Raw genomic sequence first — 16,368 nt, forward strand, 5'->3', positions numbered from 1 at the left:
AGACACTGTTTAGACTGGCAGTAACTGAGTTAGTTTTGGAATCTGTGTCTATATGTTTTTGAACTTTCAGTGTAGGCAAGAGTATTTGCTCCTCCTCAGAATGGTGCAGCTTATGCTTGTACTAAACCACTGGTAGAGATTCTATAAAAAAATTTCAAGGCAAAGTAAAGAATTCTGCTGGCAATGCCCAAATAGTAAGTAATACTTGAAGTTACTCATCAGCCAGTAGCTTTTAACCAAGCCATTTTTATTTAATTGAGCACGGGTTGAGCAGCCAGGAACCGAATACTGTTCGGTAATTCACTCTTGCACAGATCAATAGATCAGCAAAGGGCTATTTAACCCCCACCCCTCCAATGTATAGCAACAGAGAGTTTGACACAGCTTTTCCCCTTAAGCAGTTCAGCTATTCAAAGACACGGGAACAAGGCTCTGGAACTCATCCATACCATATTAATAGCAGTGTAGGCTGAATCACTTTATTCACTTCATCTTCTCAGATCTGTTTGCTTGAGATGTACACAAAGTGAATGCTGACAGTGGGAGGTGGCTAATGTGGAAGTACATTCTGGAAAAAGTGTTCTTATGATCAGGAGCTGGACTAGAGGAACCCAGCAGCTGAATTGGGTCCTTGGGCCTCAATTGGTGCATTTTAGAATGATTTGTTCTCTTAGCCTTAATTTGGAATGATTCCTTGTACCTTACTAGAGGTGAGTATTTACAATTTACAACATTAGATTTCACTACTCAAGATTACTTTGTTCATTGCTTTAAGAAAGTTTAGACAAAAATTGACATAAAATCAGTCTTGAGAAAAATTGGTATGTGATTTGAAATTGCTTGTATGGCAGCTGTTAAAACATCAAAATTTTACAACTGCAATTTTTGAAATTTTTACATTGGAAGCTTATCTTTCCCTTAAGACCCACAGTTTTCTCTCAGCCTTTTTCTTTGTCTATTGTGCACATACATACACACAAAGCCACCCTGAGCCCAAATTAGGTTGTGAAGGGCAGGGTATAAATCTAATAAAATGAAAATATTTTTTTAAAAAATACAGATGACTTCATTAGTGGCCTGGAAAGTGACTACTGGACCATTGGTTAAAAATCTATGAATATCAGAACTGGGAATAGTGAGTAGGATTAAATAATTTGTATTCTAACTCCTTAAAGACACACTGCATTGCCTCTTGGAGTTCATGTGCTTTTTAACAATCCTTAATTCGACTTTTCCTATACATTCATCCACAAGTTTCTAGAGTTTTTAAAAAGAAAACTTTAAGGAGAAAGGAGTCCGAGAGTCCCATGCAAAGGAGGGGGGTGAATCTGCTCTTGGGAGTGGCACACCAATGTGCCAGCAGATCTGCCCTCCCCAGAGCAGTTACCTGGCGGAGGGTTGATCTCACCAGTGTGAGGCCACTGCCTCTCTGCTGGCAATGAAAAGGGGCGCTGGGCACTGTGCCAGCATCCCAGGGCCCATGCTGCCAGCATAGCAGGAGTGTGGCCAGGGGAGAAGCCAATGTTAGTTGGTCTTTGCTAGCGTCATGGGACTTAAGCCACCCTTTTGGGTGGCATAGGTCCATTGCTGCCCATGGAGGTTTCTCAGCAGCAGGGAGACTTCTGTAGTTGCGAGCCTCCCTACGCCTCAGGAAGCCTCTATGATATGGCGGGGCAGTGCTGTGTCAGCGCCACAGCCCACCACCTCCTGTTTGGATGGAGCTGCCCAAGCATGTGTGTGTGTTTTGTACTCGCATGCACTTTTATGGTGGACATGGATAGGACAGGAGTCTTGGATGAAGAATTCAGGTACCTTTAATACTGCCAAGGAAACATTTGCATCATTTAAAATGGATTAAGCAAAGTATCTGGATATATATTTGAACGACTATGCACAGAATACAAGCCATATATCATCATGCATCTCCTTTCCTTTTGGGGGTTTCTATAATACCACTAAATCATGGAAAAAGTGATTTAAGTGTTTTTGAAGACTAGGCAGAAATGAGAGGGGCAAGAGGTTGAAGACACAGAAGGTTTAAAGTACAGATGCCTGAACTATACTGTCTCAAATGTTCCGTACTTGAGTCAAGTGACTAAATGGGTGGTGGCTGGACAATTCCAAGCTTTTCTGTATGAGGTAAACTGAACCTTGGTTCAGGTCTGATTTTGGTTCTGAAATAGCTTTCATCGCCTGGTGGATAACTTGCACTGGGAGATGGACAGAGGGAGTGCAATTCTGTTGATTCTCCTGGACCAATCAGTAGCTTTTCATACTATTAATCATGGCATGCCTCTGGAATGCCTATCAGGACAGGTACTGGGAGGCACAATTGTGTGGTGGTTCTGGTCCTAGCTGGAAGGTAGGTTTCACAAGGCAATGCTGGGGTACTGCTTCTCAGCCACTTGACCTGTGGGGTTCCACAAGGGTCCGCCTCGTCCCATGTGGTCTTTAATATCTACATGATGGGTGAGTTCATCCAGAAATTTGGGAGGAACTGCCATCAATATGCTGATGACACTCAGGTCTATCTTGTGCTTGAAGCTGATCACTGGAAGGCCATAGAATAACAGTAACATAATCTATAAGGAAAGGATTGATTTTCAGGGGAAAATTAAGTCATAGCAAGAGATAAAGGATGAAGGAAAGAAAACACTTCCAATTAATGTCAAGACTTAGAAGGAAATTAAACTCAGAAGAAGGAATACTAAGAAACATCAGAGAGTTTGAAAAAGAGCTCATATCACAAAAACACCATCTGTTGAGAAGGATATATAAGATCTTGCTTAAATAAGATACTGAATTGAACAAGTTAAAGACTGTACAGTGAAATGGATGCAAAATGTTCAAGATATATCTTTCCAACAATGGGAGCTACTATGGTCCAAAAACATCAAATTTACGACCTGCCAAACATTGAAAGAGAACTGGTACAAAATGTTTTATAGATGGCATGTGACACTGAAACATATCAGGATGAGTAAAAACTTCAACAATTCTGTTGGAAATGTCAAGTAGTTTAATTGTTTTTTCATATGTGGTAGATTAATAACAAGTCAAAATACTGGTTAGGTGTACATGCAAAAATGCAAAAAATATTGAAGATCAATTTTCCATTAAGACAACGTTATTAGGCTTCCTTCTGTGAAATTTTCCAAATAAATTTAAAGAACTATTTATGTATTTGTTAACAGCAATCAGAGTTAACAGTGGCAACCTGGAAAGCTGAAAGATGTCCAAAGAAAAAAAATGAGAGGTAAAAGTAAGACAGCATGCCACCATGGCTAAACTAACGAATCTTGTAAACAGTCAAAAACTGAGTTTGATGAGAAGTGGAAATTGTATTTTTCATACGTTGTGGAATCAATTAGCCAGTGTGGTGCAGTGGTTAAGAGCAGGTACACTCTAATCTGGAGAACTGGGTTTGATTCCCCGCTCTGCCACAAGCTGTGGAGGCTTATCTGGCGAATCAATTAGCTTGTGTACTCCAACACTTGCCAACTGAGGGACCTTGGGCTAGTCACATTTCCTCAGAGCTCTCTCAGCCCCACCCACCTCACAGGTGGTGTTTGTTGTGGGGGAGGGAAGGAGATTGTAAGCCCCTTTGAGTCTCCTTACATGAGAGAAAGGCCAATTGGCCATGCTGACAGAGGCTGATGGGAATTGTAGTTCCTGAACATCTGGAGAGCCGCAGGTTCCCTACCCCTGTGCTAGATGGTATGGAACATGGATACTGTAATGAATGGCTCCCAGTATCAGTCAGCAAAAGCGATTCCAATATCCCTCACAGATTATATCAACTGCAATTGCTTTACCCCTGATCAACTAAGAACTGGTATAGGACATGACTTCCCAACCTATGGGCACTTGTGGAAGTTTGAGGATGAGGAGTGGATACCACAAGAAAAAATCTCAGCTGCCATGGAGGGCTGATGCCAAGAACAAGTCAAGCATCCTCTTTCTGGACACCATGCTTGGGATTACTAGGATAAGGCTTTATGCTCCAGTTCAAAGTTGCATTTGGCCAACTGGCTGGAAATCAACCAAGTTTTCCACCAACATAAATAACTTGTCAGTTAAACTTTCCTGATTTCACTCCCACTACAGCCTACTCATTTCCCCTCTATTTGATACTCTATTCCCCTCTATTTGATACTCTATGGTTGGAGATGGAAACTTGTGATCACAGGGGAAGGAGAGGAAGGGGAGGGAGGGGTGGCATGTAAGGTAGGAAAGGGAGGGAGGCATGGCATGGCATGGCATGCAAGGGAGGGAAGGGGAGGGGGCCCAGCATCTGGACCTGGCCCACCCACCCTAGCGGAGGGAGGGAGAGGGAAGGGAGGGGTGGCATGCAAGGGAGGGGTGGCATGAAGGGAGGGGAGGGGGCCCAGCATCTGGACCTAGCCCACCTACCCTAGCGGAGGAAGGTGGAAGGGAGGGAGGGGTGGCATGCAAGGGAAGGGAAGGAGGGAGGGGAGTGGTCTGCAGTCTGAATGAAATTCATTACTGCAGTCTGAATGAAATTACTGGAATTCAACAGAGGACCTCTAAATGCAGAAATAAACAAAAATTACTTGCTTGTTGCCATTATGCTATACCTGCCTTCAGACAATATGTTCAGAAGGACTGATTGTTTCTTGTTATTAGAAGTATGATCACACTAAAATTAAATTATGAACACTTTTATGTATATCTATGCCGGATCTGGTCATGCATCAAATTTCTGAAAGTTGTTTTCATAGATGCTGAACAAGAAGACCACATAAGTACAAATGAAAGCCAAAAGGATTTAAAAGGTTCCATTCCCCCATAGATAAAGTATGGATGTTTTGCATCCCAACGTTTATCAGCGTTCCACAAAACTAGAAGGCCAGATGATCAACCTTTACTGCAACAGAGAACAATTATGCATTCTGAACAATATTCAGAACCTAAGAATGTTTCAATGAAATGTAAAAGCACAAAATCCCATTATACCACATCTTCACCTTTTTGTATTGTGAAGAGCAGAAACCCAACTGGCAGACAATAGCGGGATATCTGCTGTTTACCTGCTCACCGGGGGTTCAAGCAACCTTGGGGAAAAGAAAGTTACTGTTGACAATGGGAGAGAATAAAAAGAGAAGCAAGGCTAACAAAATCTAAAAAGAAAAAAAATGAGAAAAACAAAGTTGAATTGTAAAAACATTTCTGTTTAGAAAGATTACAATGCAAGAGACCCCATGAAATCATGACTCCTCAGAATGCCCTTATACTGCCTGACCCATCTGGAAACTGTTGAGTATACATGTTTGGTATTTCAAGCTTACCTGAGTAAATTTATCCTTCATGCATGAAGGATAATGTATGTGAGGATCTCGAGGCCACTGTCCTGTGAGGTAAGGTCCTGTTATTGTATCCAAAGAAGAAGTTCGTCTTATGGTGCTAGAGGTTCTAATCTGCTGGGCTTTGGGCCGGTCCACTGAAAAAGAAACATTTTACATGTATAATTGCTAATATGTCACTGCCATGAATAATTCAGCTGTACACATCAATTTTTAGTGAGACAGCTTACTCAAAGCTATCAATTATCAGAAAATAATCAAGATAGAGGTAAATAAGAACTATGCCAGTTATTCTGTTATCAGAGGGGATAGGTACATTTATGCACACTCAGGCAAGGGTAAATTAAAGTCAGGACTGTTTATAGAATGTGTCTGAATTTGGCTTGGTTCAGACAACACTACATAGAAAGAAATGTAGCCTCTCGCATATGATTCTTCCTCCCTCTAATAAGCAAATCAGTAACTCCCTACTTTGCAGCAAACCAGAGTTTGCTATTTCATATGTTTGCACTTGTTCTACAACCTTGTTTGCACTTGTTCTACAAACCCATAACTATGCTTTAACTTTACATATGAACCAAGCCACTTACTTTCAACTATATCTACCCTTCTCAATTCTCTTGTATTACCAGCTTACTACCATTTGTCTATAGTTTTCTTGATATTATGCATTTTAACTGCAGGTGAGCTACACAGCATCCCAGGCAAGTATTTTTTGTAGTTTACATCCTAATAAATTATTGTTCTGGCTGTTGTGGATTTTCTGGGCTGGGTGGCCATGGTCACACAGAAGTACTTCTATCTGTATGCCATTTAACTCTTATTGCCTTGATAATAGTTGTCCCCATCTCTGACAACTGCTCTGAAAACTACAATTATTTGCTTTTCAAATTCATTCTGTTTTATCACTTCACACTTTGGTAAGGCTAGGCCAGGGGTCGGGAACCTTTTCCCCTCAAAGAGCCATTTGGCTCCCCCTCCCCTGCTCCCCCCCCCTTCACTCCCCAGCCTCACTCGCCTCGCCTCGCCCCGCTCCACCGCTACTTGCTTCAGCTCGCGCCCGCCTGCTCACACACCCCACGCCTGCAGGGCAGGCATAGATGGGCCCGGCGGCTCGGCCCTTGCCCGCAGGGCTGGTTGAAAGAGGCCCGCAGCCTGGCTCTGTCACCGGGCTTATTGATCTCGCCCGCCTGCCGCCGCAGGGCTGGTTGAAGAGGGGCCCGCCGGCTCGAAGCCTTTTGCCGGCCGCCGGGCTATTGATCCGCTTCCGCCTTGCTCCTCGGCATTGCAGGGCTTTGTTGAAGAGGGGCCACGGCGGCCCGGCCTCTGCCGGCCGCCACGGGAGATTGAATGTCCGCGCTCGCCTGCCTCCGCCGCAGGGGCTTGTTGAAGAGGGGCCCGGGCGGCCGGCCTTGCCGGGCCGACACGAGGCTGGATTGATAAGCCTGCTGCCCCTGCTCCGGCCGCATTGCGGGGAGGCTTGTTGAAGAGGGGCCCAGCGGCTCTACCTTGCTGGCCGCCGGGCGATTGATGTGCCCGCCCTGCTCCTCGCAGGGCGGGTGAAGAGGGGGCCCACGGCTCGGCTCCTGGAGCCGCAGAACTCGCGAGCCGCGGGTTCCCGACCCCTGGGCTAGGCATTTGACTAGTAAAAAAAGATTTAGTTAATTGACCAGTTAAGCATTCAGTTTTTTCAAATAAAGATTAAATTGGAATTTTTCCTACTTATGCTAATTAGCAAAACAAAATAAATTAATTATTGTGAAATAATGGAATTAACCTTCAAAACTGTAATGAATTATTGTAACTTTTAGGAATATTGAGGTTTATATAAAAATAGTTTGGGATTTTCTTCCTGTAGTGATGGTTCAGCTAAACTGTATTTAATTGTTGATATACTGACTCCATGCCTTCTTGGATGTTCACAGTAAAGAAATTTCCATTATTACCTACACCATCTTTTCTATTAGTTGTATATGACTGCTGAACTTATAGCACATATAGGGGGAGAGGTGGAACAGGATGTACCAATATGTTTTCTATATTTAGATGGAATGTAAAAGTAATAGATTTAAGCAAGTTTTCAAATTTGGGATTCATTCCGGAAGTCATGTTTCCGGGGTATTTCTGACATAAACAAGAGACTTTTCCAGACAAGTATAGTGACATTGTGTAACCTGCACTATTATCTTTTAAACACAGCAAACAAAACTAAGAAAGATTAAAACTATTGAGTAATTATTGGTAGATACTGAATGACATGACTCCATGATTGCTAATGAATGCTTAGGTTACAGCCCAAACCAGATCATATTCCAGAATATTTAAACTTCTAGAATAATAAGAATAGTCTGGCTCAATTATGTAAAGTATTGTTTGCTAAACTCGGCTACCACCCTACAAATTTTCATTTTGAACCACTTGTATAAAGAAAAAGCAGTAATTTGCAGAGCACATATGATAAGCATGAAATTTAGTTAGTAAATACTGCAGATGCTAAGGCTTGGCAAATCTCAGGCATCAAGTCACCAAGGTACACAGAAATTTCATCCTAGTACTTTAGTATTTTAAAATGGAATTTTTTGTCTTTTAGCTTGGCTGCTATTACTCCCAACAACTCTTCCACCTTCACATTCCTATATCATAATCAGAAAGGGACTCGCTAGCCTCAAAAGGTTCACCCCAACACATGTTTTAGAGATGGGACACCTATTCATGTCATGGAAATGCATAATACAACCTTCATATTGCATTAATGCACTTTAAATAAAGGGGGCCTGAAGATAGATTTATCTTGAGAACAGCTTTTCTGAGATACTAACAGGCCACTGGGCATGTTCCTAAGTTAGCTCCTAGGCATCCTATTTTATTTTCATTTCCATTTCTGCAGTTCTTCAAAAATGAATGTTTTATAACTAGAATAAAGGTTAGCTTTTTGCCGCAATGATGAAAACGAGGGCTACTGCTATATTTAAACACAACACTTTTGTTATAGTACTAAATTACAAGAACCAATAAAATAGGTTATGATTCAGCTTTGTGATAGCAAGAATTAGAAAATATGGTGACTATAATATGAAGATTGTAATAAAATATAAAGTGCCATCAAGTCACAAATGACCTATGGTGACCCCGCATTGGATTTTCAGGGCAAGAGGGAAGCAGAGGCAGTTTGCCACTACCTTCCTATTTGTTGCAATCCTGGTCTTCTTGTCTCTCATCCAATTATTAAACGCATAGGCTGGAAAATGTGTTTGGCTTTTACATTTTTGGACTGGGCCCTAGATCTAAACAAAATGTCAAGATGCAAATTAGGCAACTATGATCATACACTTTAAAGTACATACACTATCCCATATTGCTTTATAAAACAGTTTACACAAAGGCCATTTCCGCACAGTCTAACGAACGGAGGTGCACAGACATAGTTGATGCCGGTGCACCCCCCAGCACTGTGCCCTGCAAATTCCCCAGTGGCCCATGGCACTACATCTGCACGGGCATGCTGGCACAGATCCCTCTTACCTTGTCTCCAGTCACCGTCACACTGGAGAGGCCAGGGGACACGCCACTGTGGCCATGGCAACGCTTACAGGGCCGGAGGCCAGGAGCATGTCCTCTGGCCTCTCCAGAGCCGCAGCTGGGGGACAAGGTAAGAGGGATCCGTGCTGGCACAGGGAAAACAGTGCCGTTCACTCGTTTTTACCAGTCCCTTGCCGACCTAAATGGCCATGAAGAAGCGGTCAAAGTAATACAAAATAGTTTCTGGTTTTAAAAGTGGCTGATTAATCTGGAGAACCAGGTTTGATTCCCCACAGCTCCACATGAAGTCTGCTAGGTGATCTTGGGTTCTCTCAGAACTCTCCCAGCCCACATGAAGGCAGGCAATGGGAAACCACATCCAAATGTTTCTTGACTTGAAAACCCTACAGAGTTGCCATACGTCAGCTGTGACTTGATGGCACTTTCCACCACCAAATAAATCTTTTTGTCCTCACTCAGTCATAAATCACAACAGCGACCAACAGCTGAAGCTATGCCAACCCATACACAGTACCATATTTTTGCCATAAAAGAAAAAAACGACTATGCAAACATATAACATGGTAAACAAAAACATTATTTGGCCTTAAAAACAGTCGATCACGCAGAAATCCATTTATAGCATAAATATTAGCACCAAGTTTATCATCAAATTTACTTCATATATCAATTGAGTGGGCCAAATTTTCAACTTAAGCCCCATCCTAAGCAGAATTATGTTCCACTAAACACTACAATAATGAAACTCTACTTAGCTTCCTATTGCAGAAGTCCCTCCCATACACTCCTAACAATACAGAAGATTAGAGGTGTGGAGGCGGGGGGGGGGGGGGGGAAGCATCACGGCTGCAGACATTTAGCTATACAGCTAAATGCCAATAACTTACGATCACCTCTGCTGTGAACTCCTGCATAACGGTTTACACACTTCAACTGGCTTCTGCAGTATAATATTATTATTAATCCTATTACTATGTGCTGGAAAGAGTTAGAGTTTTTTCACTCCTCCACAAATATATGATCAATAAAAGGAAGTATCACTACCAGTATCACTTCCTTACTAGTGTCAGCACAATTTGTGCATCTGAATCCGAGATTCCTTTTTAAAAAAGCAATGGACCTGGGTGTACCACATCTGTGGTATTCAACAAGAGTCTTGTTCAAAAAAGTCATGACTGGATCCAAATTTACAATCTCCGAACATAATCTTGAAACATTTCATTTCACATGGTCTACCACCCTATCTATTTTAACTCTTCACTGTGCTGAATTAAATGGTGGAGGTCATAGGTTGCAACCATTATAAAGTATGTCATTAGCCTTTGGGATCCCACCTGTTTTCTTGGGTTCTAATCCTAATAGTAGCAGAAGAAGATCTCAGTACATAACAACAAATGTTTCTTCTGCAGATTTAAGGGATAACTGACTTGCATACCACTGGCTAATAAAGGATTCTCTCCCAGTTACCTAACATCAAGGGGGGTGGGGGGTGGGGAACTACCTCTTGATATCCAAACAGCAAAATTTTTTAGAAAGCAGGAAAGATTTTCTGACTCCTTGCCAAAACATCAGTGTGCCACAAACTAACTGTTTCTGAAAACAAAATTGCTGTATATACCAGGGGATTCCCCCCACCCTTTCATGCAGCAGACCCCAAAGACTAGACATATTTAGATGGTAGACAGAGAAGTAGAAGTTTTATGGCCTAGTTACATTTGGAGATTTGCAAGACTGACCTAGGAAGAATCTCTATCTTAAATGCCACAGAGGATTTCCAAGGACAATTTCTACCAATTCCCCCCTTCTAGTGTAAGCATTTAAGTCCCCCCCAATGCTGTTCCTGCAAGTCCTTCAGGAGCAGCCTTCAGGGCCACAGAAGAGAGCTTACAAAAAGTAATGTTCCATGGATGGAAATCCCTTCAGTCTCTAGAAACCCTCTCTGGGAGCCAACCCAACCCATCTAATCTTATTCTGACAAAACTGTTTACTGCACAGGAACAAAACTAGTTTTCAGCAAAGTACACAGAGCATCCCCAAAGGACATCTCAGAGATTTCCTGTCACATTTTTCTATTCAGGATCTGGGTAAACATGCAGATACTATCATATTGAAATGAGATACAGAAAAAAAGTCTATGCTACCCGTTCATCAAGTACGCCGAAACTGGTACTCATGATCCATAATAAGGTAAAAAGCTAACAAAGAAACGAATAAGTCCAAACGAAAGTTTTCATCACACACTCGTGATTTACTACATTGTTCAACTGCCTTATACATTAAAGAAAATATATATCATGTTTTTCATATTCCAGGTAAAGTGCCCAATAAGGAGGAGGTGGGGAGAAGAAATTTTAGGCCTCAGAGAATATTCTGATAAGCCACCCACCTTGTTAGGTGAAACCTTGGAAAGAATTATTTCCTTATCAATAGCCCTGTAAGAAAACAATGCATCCTTATCTATTATGAATGACAGACAGCAGCACCTCCAATTCCCAATTATATGAAGATCACTACATTTCAATGTTATTTTATATAATGAATGCATACTTGTTGTGGTACAAGTAAACTTATGAAGCATTTACTCAACTTTTGTTTTCTAGATTTGAATATATCTCCATACAAAAATGAAAAAAATATGGATGCCTTTGCAAATTTACACGATGCAGGACATTTTTATAACCAAGTCCAACAGTATTAGGGACAGTCTGCATTTTTCCCAATGAAACAAGAATGTTTTGTTAACCAGAATGTTAATGCAGTAGCACACAAGTTGAACAATATATAAATGAAGCCCATCTCTTGTACAGCTTCCTGATCTGGGTTTACTCACATGTGCATTTCTCGAAGCCAAGCTTTCATTAATAATAAAGCATGCATGTTTATCTTCAAAGATATATACTGCAAGTTAGCAATTAAAAGTTGGAAAGGGCAGAACTATAGTATCAAATATCCTGTAATGTTTAAAATCTGCTTTTAAATATGCGTGCAGAAAGCAAAACATGCAACAGCTACTGCCTTTTAAAATGAAGGTAGCTGGATTTCATAAACGTACAGAATTTATAAAGAAAGATATAGCAGTATTTTGAAAAGGGGGAAAGTTGTCTTGTTTCCTGACTGGATGGCATTTGAAATCAGAAGGATTCATCTTAAAACAAATAGTTTAGGGTATCACTAAGATGCAAGAGAAGAAAAAGATAATGGGAGAAAACACACATACACATACTGAAGAAGCTGTTTTCATTCATGCAGTAGTGATGTCAGCGTCTGCAGTGGCAGCTGCCTGGACCTGTAGACGCTTCAAATCCATAGCAATCCTGCCCATTTCTTTTCAGATCCTTCAGCAGCTCACTAACTACCAAAGCTTTCAAGTGAAATTGCTCAGAAAGATGTTAAGACATACCCAACGTTTTAGGAAAATAAGTATGTCCAAATCATCCAGAACCACCAGCACAACTTAATAACACACTTCACTAGTATAGTCAAGGCCATGTACTGCAGTAAAATACTAATGCAAATAGAAAGCGAAATCACACTTTTAAGTGTGACTTAATCAAAAAGTCTTGAAATATGACAAGCTTGAATAACATGCCTTGGGTTGCTGTTAAAATTATCACACGCTCAAATAGCAATAACAGCTGAAGTCAAATTTATTATTTTACATAGAAAGTTTTCAAAATGCAACTTCTGGGTACTCTGCAGACATGATATAAGCTGACCATTCAATTTTACAACATTGAGTAAACCCTATGATATAACATTAAGCCAGAATTGAACAGGTCCTGCTACATTAAAGTTGTTCGTTCCACAATGCTCAGGTTATTCAGTTTAACTTTTCCTACTTGCAAAATTAATCGATACTTATTTTGTTCTCTAATGAATATTTCAGTAAAAAGGGAGTTCTTGAATATAGCATCATTTTATTTTCATTTATTCCAGATTTTCAGGGTGAGGCCCACTTTTTAATGAATCTGGCCTGACTCAGAAGAGGCGGTAATAATTCTCCTTGGCAGTCAATTCATAAAAAAATTATGTAGCATCTCATAACTGCAATCAAGCTCTACACTGCTACAACAGCTTAAAGCAGTCAGAACAAATTTAATTCAGTCCTAATTTAAGGTGTTGAAAAGAACAGAAAAGCAACAAATGACATTTCATCTTTTTTAAAGAAGTAATATTCTTCTAGGATGTTTTGGATGGAAAAGTTACACATTGTGAAGTTATACTGCATTTTTGCTAAATACATGCCCCTTGTAAGAAGTTTGACGTGCAGATTATACTACAAAATGTGTATGAATGAAAAACTGGATGCTTTTTTTTAAAGAGTAAAAATCTACTTTTTGTCTAACTTTTGAACAGCTTGGTCAGGATTATGAGCAGATACACATCAACATTTAGAAGCTAAATAATGTTCCAGGCCTAAGAACATAGATTAAACTTCATTATATACAAAATTGATAAAATCAAAAAGCTATTTCCATTAAAATTTCCCAGATTAAAAAAAAATCAACATCACAGGTCTGTTGCATACTTTGAAATGAAAAGAAGACTTTTTTTCTCAGTAAACATTTTTAAATTCCACACACTTGAAGCAGTGCTTTTGAGGAATAAAAACAGTTTTTCTGTGCTGTTCTAATTACCATACCTGCTCAACCAACTGGAAGGATTTAAAAGTAAGCATTGTGTTTAATATTAAATCAAAAGTATACAATTTGCATCTGACGATTGAATAAAAGAGTTGAAAGGCGCAGGATTCCTGAAACTTACAAGATAAGTGGTGTTTTTGGTTCAATTCATAAAGCTGAAGTGAGAAAAAGAGGGGAATGAACAACTAAAATGGCCACAGCACTTCAGAAAATTCAAGATAGGGGCTAAAATTAAAATACAGTTGTTGCGAACGTCACCCTTTTCAGGATGTGTTCTGGGGATTTTGAAAAAAAAATTAAGCGGCTCCTGATATTATTGTTACAGAATTTAACAAAAACAAATTAAAGAATAAATCCGGTCTTAAAGGTTTACTTTTAGCTCTAAAAAGCTGCTATATTCAAAGAGTTGAAGGTGCTTTAAGCTTGCCCTAGATGCTAACACGGTTTGTGCATTTTAGTTTGATAAACATTACCAGTAGCTATATTTTATTAGGCCCTACTGAGAACACTGGCATTAAGACCAGGGCTTCGGCAGTATGCACTTGCTTAAACCATTTTTTATCCCTTCCCACTGTGAAGGCAGGAGGTTACAAGGGCACTTCTACAGACACTTGTTATCTCAAGTTGTTATCTACAAGGAAGAATCATTTGGGCTTGAAGAACACATGCATCTTTGCATGTTGGTGCTCCTGAGGGCACACATCATCCAACTTAACCCATTATTTAAGCAGGTCCTAGATCTGAAATAAATCCCCCCAAAATATGGAACATCTATACAAAGATGAAAATAGTTTGATGGGATATGGGGCTGCAAGACACACTATTCTTGAAGAAAGAGTACTTAGTACATTGTGGGGGGGGGGGGGGGAGCAAGCATTAAAAAGTATGATCCTATTTAGAGAGAATATAACGCATAATCTTATGCCAAGATCACACTCCAGTATTCTGCAACAGTTAATCGAAGTCTGTCCCCCACATTCTCACTCATCAACATGGACTAAGGCCCTGACTCCAGTCACAGACCCTGGCTGAAGGGTGAGAAAGTTTTAACCTCCCCTAATTTTAGCCTCCCTGGCTGTAAACACTACTGAGAAACAGGTGAGGGTATAAGGTTGCAATCCCATGCCCCGACGAAGTGTGGCGCTTACTTCTGGGTAGGCACCCAAAGGACCGGTCCCACATCCTGTGGCAAAGTTTAGCTCTCCCTGTCCCCCTTTTTCCTGGAAGACAGGCCTTGAATCTTGATGGGGTTTAGGGGGAGCCCCTGTGTCCTTCTGTCACCAGGGATGCAAAGGCATTATGCTCTAACTGGCATCTTCTCACACTGAAGGGGAGCAGGCAAAGGAGCTGCAGGATGAGTCTCTCTGGGGAGGACCGAGGTCTCCCCAGACCTCCCCCCCCCCCAGCTCCTCGCGTGGCAGCATTACCTCTATATATTGGCGAACTGGGGCTCCTCCTCTCAGGTGAGATGCTCCTCCGCCTGCCGTTGCTGCTGCTGCTGTCGGGCGAGCGCCTTTGCCTCCCCTTCACCCGTCCCGGGTCCGTCGCACCGCCTGCTCCCGGAGAGGCGGCGGGGGTACCGGCCCCCGGGGCCAGAGGCGGGGTAGAGCTCGACGGGGGCGGGCTGCTGCCGCTGCCCCCACCACGGGCTCCTCCCGGGCCGGTGCTACTGCCGCCGAGCGAGGCCGAGCGAGTGGGGCTGTGCTGGCTGCCCCGGAGGAGCTGGTAAGGGACGGTGGCGCGGATCGGCTGGAGGAGGCGGCTGGTTGCAGCGCTGCCACCGGGGGCGCCGCCGCCGCTGCCGCTTCCTATTCCTCCTCCTCCTCCGACGCCAACCCCGTTGCTACCGACTGGGGCTCCGGTGGGGGACGCGGTGGCGCCGCGACGCATCCTCTGCGCGGGCTGGGGGTGAGGAGGGGTCTGCGAGGAGGAGCTGGACATGGCGGCGGCTGCGAGGCGAGGACGGCTTCCCTCAGACACTCACGCACACCCCGGCCCAAAAGGACACGGGGCCGCACGAGGCGAGGTCCGGACCGTTATTGCCGGGCTGCGGCCATCGCTGCCCGGCGCGGCAGCTCGGCTCTTCGCGGCTTACATCGTCCATACGACGCCGGCGGCCGAAGGGGCTGGGGGGACGCGCCTCACTGAGCGAGGGCGGGCGGGGGGCGCTTCCGCACCTGCGGCAATAGACCCCTCCGTCTCCTCCGCCGCCTTCCCTCCGAATGGTTCTCAGCGAGCTCCGACACCCCGTCGGTGGCGGGCGAGGGGCGTCAAGCCTCGCACTCATTGGACGCGTGGTCTCCGTTCGCTCCAGCCTGATTGGTTACAGACGTAGGATGGACGGCGGCTCTCTCCAATCATCACCTTCCACTTACCTGGAGGAGGAGAAGTTGACAGAGGTAGTAGTTAGATCTGCGGGGAGGGGGAAGATGGGAGGTCCAAGGTGGGAAAGGGGAAGTTATCCCATTTGGATGAATGACGCTCTGCCAGGCTGATGCTGGTAGCTCTTTTGAGTCTGCTTTTTTAAACTCTTAAGGTTTGCCGGCTGTGAAAGCTAGTAATCAGCCAAGCAGGCAATGTTAATTTAACAAAAGTTCCACAAAAATTATATATTCATGTGTTGATTTTATCAGTACCTCGCAGAAAGTTCACTTGTAAAAAATAAAATAATAGCAGTGCTTATAAAACGACCTACAGCAGATGCCTTTGCTCTGAGGTCGAATGAGGAAGATGCCTCTATGCTTTGTTTACAGACCAGGGATTAAAACAAACAAACCCTCAGAGTTGCTGTTTTTAAACATGTAAAACTTATATTCTTAGATTTTGCAGTGGCCCTTACTTAGATTTCTTAGATCTCGCAG

At 42.7% G+C, this 16,368-nt stretch overlaps 1 protein-coding gene across 2 annotated transcripts in view; it reads right to left on the reverse strand.

Annotated features, from left to right (window-relative positions):
• The window catches only part of GLCCI1 (glucocorticoid induced 1), a 47,753-nt gene extending 32,015 nt beyond the window's left edge, over positions 1–15,738 (reverse strand). The window contains exons 1-2 of one of the 2 annotated variants that reach the window (XM_048510584.1): positions 14,935–15,736; positions 5,310–5,461 (exon numbers count right to left, since the gene is read on the reverse strand). In XM_048510584.1, the coding sequence (XP_048366541.1) occupies positions 5,310–5,461; positions 14,935–15,448 (666 nt within the window). In that variant the 5' untranslated portion in view covers positions 15,449–15,736. Of the gene's footprint in view, positions 1–5,309; positions 5,462–14,934 lie in introns of both variants that reach the window. The other variant, XM_048510585.1, reaches the window with a different exon arrangement.
• Between the last annotated feature and the right edge of the window lie 630 nt (positions 15,739–16,368).

Source organism: Sphaerodactylus townsendi, linkage group LG11 (assembly GCF_021028975.2).
Source record: "Sphaerodactylus townsendi isolate TG3544 linkage group LG11, MPM_Stown_v2.3, whole genome shotgun sequence".
Lineage (NCBI taxonomy): Eukaryota > Metazoa > Chordata > Lepidosauria > Squamata > Sphaerodactylidae > Sphaerodactylus > Sphaerodactylus townsendi.